The following is an 18008-nucleotide window of genomic DNA, read 5'->3' on the forward strand; positions in this document are numbered from 1 at the left end:
CGAGTCATTAATGTTGAGAAATGATGATTAAAACAACCATGAGGTTTCATACTTTGTCTTTCAAATTGCCGAAAGCTGAATATGGCAAAGGTTAAACGTAATGTGAAAGGATAGGCATGCTATGGCACCATTACAGAAACTATGAACAGTTCTGGAAAATCATTTGGAATAATCCATTATACTCCAAAAACAACCAAACTGTACAAACCTTTTACCTAGTAATACCACTACTAAGCAAATACCTCAAAGAAGGGAAGAGCAATAAGTACCCATGGGGGGATAAATATGTATACATGTTTAAACATATATGTATGTGTATAGATACATAAATATGTTGTTTTAATATATATTGTGTACACTGTACACATACATATGTATGCATATTTAAACTTTTTTGGTGGTGATAACTGGAAACAAAGAGCGTGCCCATCAATTAGGGAATGGCTAAACAAATGACGGTATGTGGACATATTACTGCACTACAAGAAATAAATATGAAGAATTAAAAGAAAATTGGTAAGAGTCTATGAACTGACAGAGTGAAATAGGCAAAAATATGAAATCCATTTGCTTGACAAATGAAATAAAGTAAAAGAAAATAATCCTGAAAAACTTCAGAACCCTGATCAATGAAATGATAATTATGACTTGAAAAACACTGATGACAAAGCATGCCTTCTGCTTCTTGACAAGGCAATGACAAACTAAAGGCACAGAATGAGATGCTCATTTTCATATATAGCCATATATAGATGATTAGTTTGAATACTTATTTTCCACTGGGGAGATCTTTGATATGTTTGTGTGGAATGGGATAGGGAGAACCAACAGACACAAAAAGAAAACATTAATAAAACAAAACCACAGAAGAAAACAAAGTTCAGAAGGGGACACAGTAAAATAGTTCTACCATTTTAAATTTAATATACACTTTTAAAAATGTATGTAACAGAAATTCATAATTTCATATACAATCATTTTTTCTTTATGTACTGGGGATGTTTGTATCTATTGGTGATTGTCAAGTTCACAATAAAAAAGGGAAAAAAATTAAAAGATCTATGAGAGAACATGGATAAGAACTAGACAAGAAGGCATGAATCAATGATATTCACTAATGAAAGCTCACAGATCCATGGAAATATTAAAATATGTGTGCTGATAGTAAACAAAAATTTGTAGTGCTCTACAGTTATATTCTCTCATTCTATCACAATTGTTAGGGAATTGGGGCAAGAATCATCTCCAAAGGGATACCTCCTATTTCTATAGTGTTTTAGGATTGATGGATATTTTCTCTACAACAATCTCCATTGGTAGGTAGTGCAAGTATGATTTTCTCAAAATCATAAAAATAGGGACAGAGCAGGGACACAAGGCTAGGTTTCTAACTCCAAAGCTAGGCCAATTTTCTCTATATGAAGCTAGGAGAAAGCATGAAAAGTATTTATAAAACATCTACTATGTGCTATGTTGTTGTTTTTTTCCTTGAGCTGCCCTCAAGGAATGTACATCCAAATAGGGGAAAACAACATACATAGAAGAGCAATAACAAAGCTAAGGAGTGAGGTGGAAAGGAGGTAGATATATAACAGGTCAACAGTCACAGGCAGATGGTGAATCGGTCTGGATGGAGAGCTATATGACACATGAAGCTAAAACCTAGTCTGGTGTCTAAGATCAGTCTATAAATTTGTAGTAGGCTTAAGTGGTAAATTTCCACAAACTTAGACACCAATCATCTGGATCAGGTCTGAGGTATAGAGTTCCAAAAATTACATTAACTTCTTCAGGGACCGGAGGTATGGATTCTGGAAGAAAAGGTCTAAGATTCAGATTTCAAGTCCAATGTGGAGAAGATTGGTTCTGGGGAGAGGTAAAGGTCAACAATGGTAGGCAGAGATGTCTTGAGTGGATAATTGGATGGAATGTGAAGCTAAAACATGGTCTTCTGTCTAGGGAAAGAGGTCCCAAAATTAGCAGATTAATTTCCCCCAAGGCCTGAATTCTGGAAGACTTGGATGAGAAAAGATTAAGATCAGAATTGCCTGATAAAACAGCAAGAGAAGCAGAGGGGAAAAAAATAAGCAACAGTATCCCAAGAACACTTAAGGATGAAGCTAGAAGGAAGAGAGAGGAAAATTGGAAAAGATCTGTAAAAATAAACAAACTCTGCCATAAAAGACAGAGGAATCACATTTGGAATATATCTTCACAATCCCAGATATGCTGTATGAAGAAGTAGGAAAGGTTAAAGAAAACAAAGATGAGAAGTTGGACTAGATGGCCCTGATGGAAGTGACTGAATTTGTTGAGGGACTGATTTTTCAATCAGTTCCCCAGAGGGTAATTGATCAAAAGTTATGATTATGCAGTTTGCAAAAAAAGTTCATAACAATCTTCAAATCAAATGACTACTTTCCCATCAAGACTTTGATACATTGATAACATCCTTGTTGAAGGTTTGAGAAAGGAACAGGAAGGTTTTTAAAAATCACATTCTAGCTGAAATGCCATTGTGCTGTAAGAAATGATGAAGAGGATAGTTTTAGACCCTGAGAAGACTTATATGAACTTGTGTAAAGTGAAGTGAGAAGGACTGGGAGAGAAATATGAACAGTAACAATAATCAATTGTAAAAGTTAACTCTTATCAGTATAATAATTCACAGTAAAATGATCCCAAGCACAAATTTTTTTAAATTTATTTAAGGCAATGGGGTTAAGTGATTTACCTAAGATCACATAGCTAGGCAATTATTAAGTGTCTGAGGGCAAATTTGAACTCACCACCAAGTGTGGTGCTCTATCCACTGTGCCACCTAGCTGGCCCCTGCAAAAAGTTTTTGAAAAAACTTTTAAAAATCAAATAAGTGAGATCAAGGAAAACTTAGGAAAAAATAAGCAATCCAAGAAAATTAAGAAATTTATGAAAACAAAGTCAACCAACTTGAAATGGAGAATCTAAAAACTTAAATAAAAAAATTCCTTGAAAACTAGAATTAGGTAAAGGGAAGCTAATGATATACCCTAAGACAACCAAGAAATAAAACAATTAAAAGGATGAACAAATAGAAGAAAATGTGAAACATTTCATCAAAAAAAACTGATCTGTAGAACAGATCAAAGAGAAATAATGCTAAAAGTCAGATTACCTGAAATTTATGATTTTAAAAAAATACTGATACAGTATTATAAAAAACTATCAAGGAAAATAGCCCTGAAGTTCCAGAACAAGAAAGCAAAGCAGAAATAAAAAAAATCAGTTACCACCTAAATCAATCTCAGGAAGAAAAGTTACAGGAATGTCATGGCCAAGTTATAAAGGAAGATTATAATCACATTCAGAGAAGCAGATGACAAATGGAAATAAGCATATTACAGTCTTACATATTTGCATAAATGTGTTTATAGGTGTTTGCATGTGCATACATATACACACATATACATACATACACACATATATATATACATATATATACACACACATACATATCCATGGTTAATTGTAGGCTTCTTGGGCGGGGGAGAATGGGAAAAAAATTAAATGCACAATATAGAAGAAAAGAAAACTCGGGGGCAGTTAGGTGGCACAGTGAATAAGGTATCAGGACCTGAATTCAAATCCAGCCTCAGACACTTAGCTGTGTGACCTTGGGCAAGTCACTTAACCCCATTGCCTTAAATATATAAAATTTCTAAAAAAAGAAAAGAAAACCCACAAGGAAACAAAGAAAAGCTGGGCAACTTTGGAAATAATGTGTAGTACTTATTATATAAATTTTCTTGAAGTGGGTTCTGTCCTGCTAAATTTTGACTACAGCCATCCTTTAGTTTTTTGGGGGGTTTGGGGGATCGGAGTTCTTGGGGAATGCTGCCTTCATGCCACCATCTTGGCTCTACCTCCCAAATTTTCTTGAAGTGGAAAATTTTTTTATATCGATGCCTCTCATGTTGTGTATTTTTTCTTTTCTCATTTTATATTTATTTAAAATAAATATTTAAAATTATAAAAAATATAGATTCATAATAGTTCCAAAGGACTCATGATGAAAAATGTACCTTCAAAAAGAGAACTAATCAACTCTCAGTGCAAACTGAAGCATATTTTTTCCTTTTTTATTTTTCTTTCTTCCCCCTTCCTCTTCCTTTCTTTTTTACAGCATGGCTGATGTGAAAATATGTTTTGCATGACTTTATATGTATAATGTGTACAGGATTTCTTGCCTTCTCAATAGATGGGGGGAGGAAAAGAAAAAATTTAAATAAAAAGGTTTAAATTTTTTTAATGATATTCTATAAGAATGGAAATTAAAACTAGTTTAAAGAAAGCTTAGCAAGATATCCAACTAAAGCAAAGTCAACCCAAGGGCATTCAAAGAAGAAAAAGGAAAAATGAAAATAGAAGAAAATGGGAGGAAAATTTTTTAAATTATAAGAAACTTTTCTCCATCAAGGACAGTGGAACCACTACATTGAGACTGTAGCATAACAATCCCAGATATGCTTATAGAACAAGTAGAAATGGCAAGAAAGGGTACTAAGACAGAAAATAAGTAGATCAGAAATAGTAATCTGTGCAGGAGGAGACACATCTGTAAGGGTATGATGACTAATATACAAGGGACATATAGGAGGAGATGATACTCGATCAGTGAAAAAAAAATCCACTGGAAAAGGGTGACCAAGAGAACATGGATAATTACAAACCTGTTCTTCCAAGTATACAAATTCTTTACAAGAATATTCTATATGTTGGGGCGGCTAGGTGGCGCAGTGGATAAGCACCAGCCATGGAGTCAGGAGTACCTACCTGGGTTCAGATCCAGTCTCAGACACTTAGTAATTGCCTAACTGTGTGGCCTTGGGCAATCCACTTAACCCTATTTGCCTTGAAAAAACCTAAAAAAACAAACAAAAAAACAACGTGCTACTATATGGCAGTCAGAGACAAAGAATTCAACTACTTTTGAAGAGAGTGTCACACAAAAGGCAATGTAAAGGGATGCAGCAGATATCAACAAACTCCTAGTTAAGAACAATTAACTTTTTTATGTGTTGCCCATTGTTAATTATTCCGTCTTTTCTTTCTTTTAAAGAATTTTTTTTTTGTTATAAGGAATGACTATGAATGATGTATGTGTATACAGGAAAGGTCCTGAGAAGAATTTTGATCTAGTTGCTGTTTTTCTTATTATGCTCTTTCCTGTCTATGACCTTAGCAGATTATTCTCCATGCCTTCAATGTAGCCTTTTGCCATGCTTTCCTATTGACAAGTAAGGGCCTGCTCAGGTGCCACCTCCTCCAAAATGTATTCCCTAAAATTCCCCAAGGCAATTGGGTAGAGCTATAATGCTGGCCCTAGGGTCTGAGACCTGAATTCAAATACAGGTTCAGACACTCACTGCATGACCCTGGGCAAGTCACTTAATTTCTGCCTCATTTTGCTCACCTCTAAAATGGAGATAACAGCACTTAGACCTCTCTGCCTGCTAACCTCAGGTTGTTGTAAGATTCAAATAAAATTGTTGTAAAGTGTCTCGTACACCCTCTTTTGATCTCCTGACCCATTCGCTTTTCTTGTGAACTTAATTTTTGAACTTATATTATAATCACAGGTTTCTTGACTAGATCATAGTTCCTGAAAGGCGGGAGTTGTCATTTTTTTCATCTCTAGACACTGAGGATGGCAATATATCCAACAGCATGTACTCAAATGCTTGTTGATCATTAGTTTATGAAACTGGAATGGCAAGATACACATGCAAAATACAATTTGCAAGCATTTTTTGTAGTGATTGTGTTTCACTGTTGATTATATTTACAAACCGATGAATTTACTAATATCTGTAACATGTAGCATATGGCAGGTACTGTGCTAAACAGCAGAGAGATTCAAAGACAAAAGTGAGTTTGTCTTCAAGTTTATAGTTCAGATGAAACAGAAAACATGTATTATTAATATATGTATATATGAGACAAAATAATTTTGGGGGGAAGGATGTAACAGCTGTAGGATTAAGACAGGCTTCATGTGAACTAAAGTAATCATTGATTTGAACTTCAAAGGAAACCAGAGATTCTAAGAGGTGGAGGTGAGGTGGAAGGACATTCCAGATATGAAGTTTAGCCAATGCAAAAGCTCATGAACTGGGAACAGAAAGGTCAGTTTGATTGGACTTTAGTCTGTAAGATGGTCACACAAAATAAGGTTGGAAAAGTAGGTTTAGGGTCAGGTTGTCAAGGGCTTTCAGTGCCAAACCAAGGAGTTTCTGGAGCTAAAAGAAAGGAACTAGCAGGGTTACTTAACCCAGGGCCCATGAATTTGTTTTAAAAATATTTTGAGAACTATTTCAATACAATTGATCCAGCAATCTTATGTATTTTATGAATTTAAAATCTGATTGTGAGAAGAGGTCCAATAGGCTTTACTAATTGTGACACACTAATCACAAAAAATAGGGAAGAATCTCTGCACTAGAGTTTACTGAGTAGAAGAGCAATATGATCAGACCTGCATTTTTGGAAAATTCCTTTGGTAACTGAGGAAGACAGATGTGGAGACAAGACAGGGAGATCAGTAAGTCTAGGTGAGAGGTAAGGTCTTGAACCAAGGTGTTGGCTGTGTAAGTGGAGAGAAGGGGACTGATTAACAGAAGTGAAAATAGAAACAAGACATGTCAATACAATAGATGTGGGGTGAGAATAAGGCATGGGGAAATGACACTTAAGTTATAAACCTGAGTGACTAAAAGGATAATGGTTCCCTCTACAGAAATAATAAAGTTCTGAAGAAGAGTAACTTGGGAAGAAAGATGAGTTCTGTTTTGGATGTGTTAAGTTTTGGATACCTGTAATACTGTCAGACTTGGTTTGTGCCAAAGGTGATATAGGACTAAAGCTTGAGAGAGGAAAAACTAGATATAAAGCTTGGGGGGGGGGGGGTTAGCCTAGGGATAGTAATTGAGGTCACAGAAGCTTCTGTCAACTAGGAGTGTGAATTAAGAAGAAAACTGGGCCACCTTCCCTCAAATCTACAGTACATGAAGTCTGAAAAAACAGCCACATGATCAAAAAGACACAGACAAATCAGCATCATCCACATCCAGGGAAAGAACTAATGGAGTTTGAATGTAGATTGAAACATACTGTTTTCGCTTTCTTTAGGAATTTTGTTTTTTCTTTTTTGTTCTGTTCTTCTTTTACAACATGACTAATGTAGAAATATATTTAACATGATTGCACATGTATAACCAATATCAGATTGCTTGGTATCTTGGGGAGGGAATGAGGAGAAAGGGAGAAAATTTTTGAACTCGAAATCTTATAAAGATGAATGTTGAAAACTACTTTTATGTGTAACTGGAAAAAATAAATATTGACAAAACAATTTTAAAGTCACTCAAGGACTGCTTCTCAAGAAAACAAGTTTCTACACACATATTTTATATAAATATACATTATATATGTTATGTATGAATATTTATGTAAAGCTCTTTCTAATTTCTTTCCTCCCCCTTTTTTTGGTATCACTTTCAATAGCAGCTAGGTGGTAACAGTGGATAGTGTACTAGGCTTGGACTCAGGAAGATCTGAGTTCAAATCCAGTCTCAGTTCCTTATTAACGGTGACCCTGAGCAAGTCATTTAGCCCCATTTACCTGTGAAATGGGCACATGCTAGAGCAGGAAATGGTCAACCCCTCCAGTGTCTTTGCCAAGAAAACCTCATTAACAAAGTTCATGGGTCACATAGATTTGGACACAACTGTAAAACTAAATCACTATGACTTAATTCCCTCTGCCACTACCACCCCCAAACCCTCCCTTGCAACATAGAATAATTATATAAAATACACACATTGGCAATGTATTAAAGTGTATATATACCATTCCTTGCCTCTTGTCTACCACCATTCCCATCAAACATAACTTACCAATCTTCTAGATTGATCACTGCATTCATCCCACTTCTTTAGTCTTTCAGTTCTTTTCTTTTACAATGTTGTAGTCCTTATGGTACAGTAATATTTCATTACATTCATATATTCTAATTTGTTTAGCCTCTCCACAATTGAGGAATACTGTTTCTAATTCTTTGCTACAATAAAAAGGTGCTACTATTAAATACTTTTATATATATGGATCCTTCTTTCTTTGATCTCATTAAGCAGCAAGTCTAATACTTACATTACTGGGTCAAAGGATCTGCATAATTCAGTGACTTTTCAAAACAGGTTTAACCACTTCATAGTTCATCAACAGCACCCTAATATGTGCATCCTACCATAGCAACTCCAACAATTGTCATTTTTTTTGTCATCTTGGCTAATCTGATGAGTGTTAAGTGGAAGTACAGTTTTAATTGGTATTTCTCTTATTAGTGATTTGGGAACAACTTTTTTTAAAAATTTATTTAAGGCAATGGGATTAAGTGACTTGCTCAAGGTCACACAGCTAGGCAATTATTAAGTGTCTGAGGCCAGATTTGAATTCAGGTGCTCCTGACTCCAGGGCTGGTTCTCTATCCACTGAGCAGCACCTAGCTGCCCCTGGAACAACTTTTTATATGAAAAGTTAAAAAGTTTGATTTCACTTTTTTTTGAGGAACTGCATAACCATGTCCTTTGACCACTTATCCTCTTCAGAATAATAGCTCTTGTTCTTAGATATTTAATTCAATTTCATAGCTATCTTAGAAACCAGAACTTTATTAGACAAGTTTGCTGTAGATTTTTCCCGTTTCCTTCTTGAGTTAACTTTTTCAACTTTTTTGTTGTTTTTTTTTTTGCAAGGCAGATGGGGTTAAGTGGCTTGCCCAAGGCCACACAGCTAGGTAATTATTAAGTGTCTGAGACCAGATTTGAACCCAGGCATTCCTGACTCCAAGGCCGGTGCTTTATCCATTATGCCACCTAGCTGCCCCTACTTTTTCAACTTTTTAAAAAATTTCTCCTGTGTTAAAAAAATCTTGTTTGATAAAGAATTTTCCCTAATCTGATTCTTCTCTCAGGTTCAATTTTGACCTATGCTTATCATGGATGCAAATGTAAAGCCTATATCAGATTGTCTTTTTTGGGGGGAGAGGGAGAAAAATTGTAAAACTCAAAACCTTGCAAAAAAAAAAAGATTGGTAGAAACCATTGTATGTAATTGAAAAACATAAAATATATAAATTTTTTTAAGAAAGATTGCTTTCTCTAGCCAGTTGTGAAAAATATTTTCTTCTATGCTATCTGATGATCTTTTAGATCTAGGTTCTATATCCATATGGAGTTTATTGTATGTAGTATATCAGAAGTTAGTCTATACCTAATTTCTGTCAAGACTATTTTTTGTTTTCCCACCAGGTTATTGGTCATTATTCCAGAAGTTAGGAGTCTGGTTTTATTGAACACTCTTTTGTCATATTCAATTACTTCTGGGTCTTGTGTACCTAGTCTGTTCTGGAGATTCCAAAATAACATACTATATAGTGATTCTTTCATAAAAAGAACTAAGATTGGCAACTACTAACACATGTGTTTATTTTCTCATCTCTATGTAAATCTTTAGATAAAATCTAAGCATGCTTTTACAATGTCATATAAATATATGTGTATATATACATATACATATATATGTATATGTATAAAGGAAACAGGCAGGCTTTAATAGAATCCCCTATATACTATATCTTTAGGGTCACACAAACTAAAAGGTGAAAAAAAAATAAAAGGATTGAAAGTTAAAAAAAAGCGGGGAGGCTAGGTGGCGCAAGTGGATAGAGCACCGGCCCTGGAGTCAGGAGTACCTGAGTTCAAATTTGACCTCAGACACTTAATTACCTAGCTGTGTGGCCTTGGGAAAACCACTAAACTCCATTGCCTTGCAAAAACAAAAAAAAGAAAAAAGAAAAAGAAAGCATTAAACTTGGAAGGGAATGGAGCCTTGAGGTTAAAATTAGATAAAACTAAATAGCTTTTGTTCAATGATTCACTGAGCATTAATACCAATTGAGACATAAAACAGATGTATGCTCACCTAAGCTATTTGACAGTGGCATGAAAGAGGTGGACTCTGCAGAGTTCAGAAAAGAACGCTTTTTTTTTTGACTAATGGGTGAGTTCTAAATGACCTTATTCACTAATATCCTTATCACCCTAGCAAAGAGTCCTCCATAAAATCCAGTGATAGGAAACTAGTCTAACCATCTACATTGAACAAATTAACTTTAAAAAAAATGGCTAGTATCTGGAATGACCAGAAGTTGCCTGTTGAACTATTTTATCAGAAAACAGGACAAGGTCAGGAGGACCAAGCTCTTGTCTTCAGTGCTCCCTACCTCTTCAAAACCTCTTGTATACAATTATCTATAAAACTTCTGTATTCTCCTGGTGAATTTACACTCCTTGGTGTGCAGCAACAGTTTTTGTTATTGTTGCTTTATGCGCCTTTCACAGAGTAGGTACTGTTAAGTATGCTTGTTGAATGAATGGAAGTAGATAAACAGTGAACTGGACCCAGAATTCAGGAGAGCAGTCTAGATTTTGCTTGGGAAACTGTGCTATTTTTAATGATTCTGATCTGTCCCCCACCCTTGCCCCCACCTCCCCCAACCCAACTTCTTCAGAGCTCTCATCTCATAGGGATTCCATGAGGCTAGACATCATACAGTTCAGAATGGAGCAAAAGGAGGCTGAGACTGGAGTGTGCATATCAAGTGAGGTAAAGAAACAAGAGTAGCCACTGGAGCTGAAGCAAGCTGGATTGTCCAGTGGCTCCCCCCCCCCCAGCACAGGGAGGATGGATGGTGGGAACCCTGTTGCCCCCTCATCCCCATGAAGACCCCTCAGGTCCATGCCTGCAACCAACCTTAGCCTGATCTAATCCTAAGCAAGATGAACAAATCACTGTGCACACTGCCTGTGTCCAAATGTCATTTAATCTTTCAGCATGAAAGATCTTCACAGTATCAAAAGTAAAGAATAAAAAACCAAACACAGAGAGAAGCGCTGGGCAGGCAATTCCACCAGCTCCTTTGCCCCACAGTACCCTGGGGGAGCAGCCCGTCCCAGTCCGGGCTCCAAGTGTGGAGGCTGGCTAGCACCAGAAATCGGCTTTTCGAAGATCCAGAGTTTGTTTCCATCACAGCTCAGTGTCAATCCAGGTTTTGGTTCATCCGGGGAGAGGGGTTCTTAGGTGGTCAAGTGGACAGGTATGAATGACAGAGCCACTGTGAGGGCAGGAGGGGGCAGGAGGGAAAGTATTTTCTCTCCAGACATTCAGCCAATACCCAAGAGCTACGACCATCCTGAAGAAGAATAGTTCAGTTGGACCAGGCAGGGGCTGGGGAAAAAAGAGGGTGATAACACAAGCAGCTTCTCTTCCTGTTCAGGATTTCAACATACATCAGGAATGGTTCCAACCCCTTCACTATTCCAACCTCCACCCGTGTGATCACCATGGCAACAGGAGAAGGCCTGCCTGCCATTTCCACTCCTTAGGTTACAAAAGGAAATCAAAAACGTTTATCAGGATATCTGGATTGCCTTCAATCCCCATTCCCATTCCCCCAGTCACAGGAGGGAGAACACATGCTTGGGAGGAGAGAGACAGGACAGAATATAGTGGGTACATTCAAAAGGTGTTCTAGGCCTCAAGGAAAATGGAACCACCTCCTGGGGTGAGCACAAAGGACCCTTTTTGCTCCTAAGGCTGGTCCTCCCTAGGGCAAGAGGTTGTCTTAAGCACCCACCACCACCAAATCCTGTTTCCCTTGGGGTGGCAGAACCAGCACCTCCCAGCAAATGCCAGGCTCCTGTCTTCTCTGATGAAAGACGGAGTCCAGCCATTCTTGGAGGTGGCCAGCCCCAGTTAGATGGCCTCTGGCTATGTGTCTCTAAGACCCTGAGATTTTGCTGCTCTCTCCGGGTGTTCAGATCTTTGTTACCTTGACGACTCCTCCTCCAGCTTCCCCTTCCCAGACATTCCTATAATTGTCAGCATCTGCTATTAACAACCCTGGCTGCTCAGCTCTCCATACTTAAGTCAGAGGGAAAGGGGGAAAGGAAAGGCAGCTAGTGGAGACCTCTGCCTTTCAGTTTCAGGCCATTCAGCCAACTACTCAGACGAAGCTGGCTGGAAATGTTGGCTCCACAGATCCAAGGGGAAAGTACAAAGATTAGGGAAGAAGCACAAGAGAAGATTGGGGTATGTGATATTAACTCCCATAAGGCTGTGGGTAGAGTTAGCAAGAAACCAGGAGAAAAGTCAGAGCAGTAATTCTGAGCTTGCAGGCTTTGTGCTCCTGTCTATCATTAATCCTGCCTCCCTGAATCCCTCCTGGAAGGGATATTGGGGCTTGGAGGACAGAAGAAAAAGAATTTCATAAAGCCGGTACGTACTTGTCTATCCTGAGGAAGGGCTCTCTCCAATAGGTTGGAGGTATTTGTTCTGCCTAGGGAACCTGATTCCCTTTAACCTCCCACCTCTTGGGTCAGCTCAAGTGTATAGGGGTAACCTTGACTGCCCAGAGGGAGTCTGTAGACAAATGAGGTCACCTAAATGGAACATGACCAAGGGAATCCCAGCTGCTCTCAAGGGGTATTCAGTATTCTTGCTGAATTCTATAAAGGCTTCTTACCCCACTGTTAATGGCAAAGTTAGGAACAGAACCCTAAGAACTTCCAGGTTCATCCCAGGGTAGAAATGAGAAGAACTGGAATAAGATTGAGGGGCTGGTGTTAAGTGTTCATCTTTTAGGGAACCTGTTGCCACTTAACTTAAAATTAAGAGTTTATCAGATACTTCTGTGTTCAGCAAGTCAAGTCAGAGGCCCCACGTAGCTGGCCTGGGGGGCATTGATACCAGGAGTGAAAAGAGAATTGGATCTGGAGTACAGTTAGAGGCTTGGGAGGTTCTAGACTTGGCTAAACAACTTAATCACCTTTAACTTTGAGCAAGCTACCGTAAAATAAGGGAATAGGGATGCTGAGGATGGGCCAGGTGACCTCTAAAGGTTCTGGATCCAATAAATGTGTTCAGGAATAGAAGGTGTCCCAATTTCAGAGGAAGGCAGGAGGTTTGGAGAGCATTCCTAACAGTGGAGAGGAGCAGTGAGGAAGAATCCTGGAACCACTTATTACAGAATGAAATGACTCTGCCTGTAGCCAGACGTTGAGAGGATTCCCAACTTCACTGGAAGGGAGGAAAGGAGAGCTGGTGGGGAAGCAATGGGACAAAGCAGGCTCTCTCCATGCCTGAGGCCAGCATACAGCTGGCCAGTGTGGCAACATCCACTGCCAGTCCAACCCCCCTCCAAGGCCTCCACTCCCCTGCTACAGAAGGTTCTAGAGATGGGAAGATGGGCCTGGGCCAAGTTTAATAACAAGACCATTGTCTCCTGAGTTCTCCCCAAAAAAATGGAATCCCATTTTTCCTCCCTTTCCAGGCAGTTTCCCCAGGTCCTGAAGGACAGCCACTACAGCCTTTAGTATAATAATCAAGCTCTCAGGCAAACAGCTGTCCATGGAGGCCAAAGGCCAGCAGGCTGAAGGATGTGTCTGGAAGGGGATATGGGAGAGAGCTGGGAGGAAATGATGGTTCTCTCAGTCCATAACAATAGAGGGTGGGTGTGGTTCTTATGGAAGGCTTCCTATCTGGGGGCCAAGCTCCCCATTTTCAGACACTTTCAACCATCCTGCTAACATCTCCTGGTCTCCTACAAAACACTCCCCACATCTCAAGGACCTTCCTTTCTCCTTCATGACTGTCCCTGGCTGCAACATAGGATTTAGACTCAGGGCTCGAGTCCAAATTCTTACTCTATAATTTACTATCTGGTTTAACCTTGCAGAAATTCCTTCCACTCTCTGGGCCTCCACTTCTATTCAGCAGTAAAGTAAGGGAGCTGAACAAGATGATGTGAAGGGTCTTCTTCCTGCTCAAAATCATTCCAGACTCCCCTGAGCTGGACTACAGCAGGGACTGGGGGATGGAGGCTGGCTGTGTTTAAGGATGTCCTATTATTTTGCATCTGGTCTGCTCTGTGTATATGGGAAAGAACAAGAAAGGTTCTTCCCCTGGAGTCCCATTTGGATATGAAATGACGGCTAATACGGGGTGCCATGCTCCCCACAATCTCTCTCAACAGAACAGAAGCAGGGGAGTCAGGCCTTGCTCTCTGATGGCCTGTGTTAGAAAAGGTCATGTGGAGTAGGGATGAGATTAGGACCAGTGACTATTGTTCCCATGCATCTCTTGAACCCATAGAGAAGGGAAACTCGAGTAAAGGAGAACAAAGGGACCAGGCAGGAGGGAGGGCATGGAAAAACCAATAAGAAACAACAAAAATTATATCCTTTTTAAAAATAAAATTAAAAAAATTAAAAATTTTTATTGGGTCCAGCATGGCCCTTCTACACACCCAGTGGGAGGGTCAATGTATGATACAGAGAAAGGACACGACCAAGGCCCCCAGTTCTTGGGGGTCTGTCAGTACTCTCCCCTATTTTATCAAAAAATGAGACATGAAAAAGACAGAAGGGACCTGGACCCATCAGAGTCTTAACTCTGGGGACTTGGTAGCTGGGGAGAGGGAAGGCCCCAGGCGTCCCATTAAAGGGGTCCTTTAGAAGCCAAGTCACCTTGGGATGAGGGAATGGAGCACAGGATGTGGTCTCCTTTCCTCCCAACTCCTTGCCACCTGACCACTAAAGATAGATCCGGAGTAAGTCAGGCTCAGAGTCAAAGAAGAAAGGAAGGACAGGAAGGATACCTGTGCCTTCAGGCTCACAAAATGACGTCCGGAGGAAAACAATGCCACAGTGGGGAGTAGGAAAAGAAAAGGAGGCAGGAATGCTACACTGGATGCCGAGCTTTCCAGTCCACAGAGCGTGCAGACAAGTTCTCCTATAACCAGGCAGTCCTGCAAAGAGGACACAAGGAGGCAGAGCGTCTGGGAGGAGGAGTGGGTATGTGGGCAGGAGAAGCCCCCCTCTGCTCCCCATCACCCCATGTGGCACACCCAGAGGTGCATGGTGCCCTGCCCCTTCACACCTCACTGAGCAGCACTGGAAGTGATTTTCTTGAGGGTGAAGTTGGTCCAGTTCACAGCCACTTTCTGACGAGTCTGCTTTGCAGAATCCAGGCAGAATCTGGTAGGAAAGACAAAAGGAAAAAATTCCGTATGTTCCTCCCATCATGCCATGATGCAACTTCTCCACAATTAAGATGAAAACCAAACTGATCAGATGACTGTCTGATATACCTGCCACCCAAACCATCAGCACCACTTTCACTACACTCCTCTCAAACATCAGGTATAATGTGATGTACAAAGAAGAGCACCAGATATGGAGTCAGTTTTTATTATTAATCAGTCATGCCCGACTCTATGATCCCATTTGGGGTTTTCGTGGCAGAAATACTGGAGTGATTTGTTATTTCCTTCTCTAGCTCATTTTATAGATGAGGAAACTGAGGCAAACAAGGTGCCATGACTTGACCAGGATAACTGTTAGTAAGAGTCTGAGGCCAGATTTGAACTCAGGAAGGAGTCTTTCTGACTCCAGGCCTGGCACTCTATCCACTATGCCACTTAACTGCCCTTGAAGCAAGACCTGATATCAAACCCCAGGGTCACTACTCATTGTTGTGGGCAATGTTGAGCTAGATGATCCATGAGGTATATTCCAACTCCAAATCCTACAACTAAGAAATGCCCTCCAATGACAAAAAGGTGGAAAATTGCAAAAACTGACTATTCATTTGTTCTGATTTCCAGAAGGGTGAGCTGTGTGTGTGGGGGGTTTGAGATGGTACAGGAAGTGGGGTAGGGGATTATAGGGAGGTTAGGAAGAAACCCTGCAACTCTCAAGTCAAACAGGGCTCTGGTCCATTACAGATTTGGCACCATCTAGTCCCCGATTCACTCAGTCTAGCCAAGATGTTCCTTGTTAATGGAGCTGATAAGAGTAAGACCCTAGTAATGGGAGCCACTTATGTTTGGCCACTTGGTGAGAAGTCACAGATGACCAAGGACTTAACAGACAAACCAGGAAAACTATTAATACTTGGATCCTGACTGATACCCTGCTTAATCTCACTCTTCTCCCTGTCATGTACTCTGGAAACAAAACAGTAACTAAACTGACCTTGGTAACCTTGGAATCAATTCAGCTTGCATTAAGTGACTACAGAGAAGACAGTGAGCAAAGAGGAGGAAAGACTACTCCAATCATTCTGATTCCAGCACAAGATGGATCTTTCTGTACTTCCAACTTACTGTCACCCAAAGGAGAACATGAAAGGCATACAAACTACTCGTCAGTATGGGCTAGAGGAAGAGAAAGGTTCTCATCAGATTTCCCTGTCAAGAATTTCAGAAATTTTAGTATAGCTCTCCAGGGTCTAAAAAGAGTGATGGTGGTATCTGGTTGACCAGTGATGCTTGGTAGAGCAAAGGTCCAAGGCATTCATCTTAAATGGAGAAGGTAGAGACAGGTCCTCAGATCCAGGGTGTCCCTGGATTTTATCCCCTTCCCCACCTACCTCTTGAAGTATTCCACCTCCCGGTCCGTTTCATCCATCTCTACTCCGTCCACATCCTTGGGCAGGAACACATCATCTAGCAACACATACCCAAAGCCATTCAGCACCACCATCTAGTTCCCTGGCCCCAAAGTATAGTTCACCCTGAAATGGCTGGTTCTTCCAGCCTAGAACTCCCCAAATACTTCCCAATAAGGACTTACAACCTATTATCTCTGCTTCATGGACAAATACAAAGTCCAAGACAGAGGGTTTTCTTGTGACAAACAGAGCCAGTCCATGGTCAACAGGTGGCCTTCTGGGCATGGAAGGAGGGAAGGGCACTGCTGGAACAGGGCAGGATGGTGTTTTGCTTCATATTCTGACAAGTCCCCCAACTCAATGAAACTGAAATCCAAAACACACCTATCCTAAGGTGACACATGTAGGGAAAAGGACTGAAAAATAATAAAGAAAGTAATCTGGCTCTTTTTTTCACTCACCGAGAGAAGGGGTAGATTTCTCCATCTTGTTCCGGTTCTTCCTGTGCTTTCCCTTGGTCTGTGGTGAGGCCCCTTGCCCAGCTGCACTCCCAAGTGGTCCGTGCCCTGGGCCAGGTGGCTGCAAGGATTCCTGCTCCAGCCGGTCCATCTTGGCCTCACTCTTCCGGCTTCTCCATAAGCTTCCTTTCTCAGACTTAGCATTCCAAGTCCAGTTCGGTCCTGAACGGTTCCCACGGGGCCCTTCTGGGGGCTCCAGGCCCTTGGCTGATTGCCTGGTTCCTGAAGCCTGTCCCTTGGTAGGGGGGCTCTCCAATTTAGCCTGATGCCCAGTTACTGCATAGGTCTCACTTTTCTTGGCCTGATTATTCTGCCTCTTATTCTTCTTTTGCCTCCCCCCTCCTCCAGGTGGAGGCTCAGGGAGCTCAGGCCCATTGATGGAGACTGCATCCTTCACATTCGGAGCCAGCCCTTCAGGGACTGAGTCAGCAGCCTTCGGAGATTGAACCCAGATCATCCGGGAGAGGTTGGGCACAGCACTAAGCCTTTTAAGTAGCCCATTCTCAGTGGTGGGAGGTGGGGGAAGAGATACTCTCTCATCCTGGGGTGGGCCCAGCTCACTGGGGGAGTGTAGTGTGTGGTTCTGGGAGGAACCCAAAGTCAAAGGGGAGAGATCTAGGCCAATCTCCTGCAGGTCAGGCGAGCCATTGAGACGAGAAAGTATGTCCCTCTGCTCCAGCACAGCTGCCTTTTTAGGAAAGTCATTCACATCCAGATTAAGGTCATAAACACTGAAGCTGGCTCGGATGGATTCTTTGATGGTATTCTTTATCTCCTGCAAGCGACTGGTCAAGAAGCTATTGACTCGCTCCAGTTCAAGCTGGGGCCACTCCAAGAGCTTCTCTCCTGATGGTTCTGCACCCTGACCAGCCAGGGAACTGCGATCAGCACGCTTAGAGCCCTCAGCTTCCAGCTGAGCTTTTTCCTTCTCCTACAAA

General features: G+C 40.7%; 1 protein-coding gene across 11 annotated transcripts in view; it reads right to left on the reverse strand.

The window, feature by feature from the left end:
* Nucleotides 1-10691: 10691 nt before the first annotated feature.
* Nucleotides 10692-18008, reverse strand: part of FAM193B (family with sequence similarity 193 member B) — a 41073-nt gene continuing 33756 nt past the window's right edge. For 5 of the 11 annotated variants that reach the window (XM_074212291.1, XM_074212288.1, XM_074212284.1 and 2 more), the window contains 3 exons: nucleotides 17014-18001; nucleotides 16532-16607; nucleotides 14351-15135 (listed from right to left, as the gene is read on the reverse strand). In XM_074212291.1, coding sequence (XP_074068392.1) covers nucleotides 15039-15135; nucleotides 16532-16607; nucleotides 17014-18001 — 1161 coding nt within the window. In that variant the 3' untranslated portion in view covers nucleotides 14351-15038. Of the gene's footprint in view, nucleotides 11327-14350; nucleotides 15136-16531; nucleotides 16608-16734; nucleotides 16919-17013; nucleotides 18002-18008 lie in introns of those variants that run through there. The other 6 variants (XR_012473727.1, XR_012473726.1, XM_074212290.1 and 3 more) reach the window with 6 other exon arrangements.

Source organism: Macrotis lagotis, chromosome 1 (assembly GCF_037893015.1).
Source record: "Macrotis lagotis isolate mMagLag1 chromosome 1, bilby.v1.9.chrom.fasta, whole genome shotgun sequence".
NCBI lineage: Eukaryota > Metazoa > Chordata > Mammalia > Peramelemorphia > Peramelidae > Macrotis > Macrotis lagotis.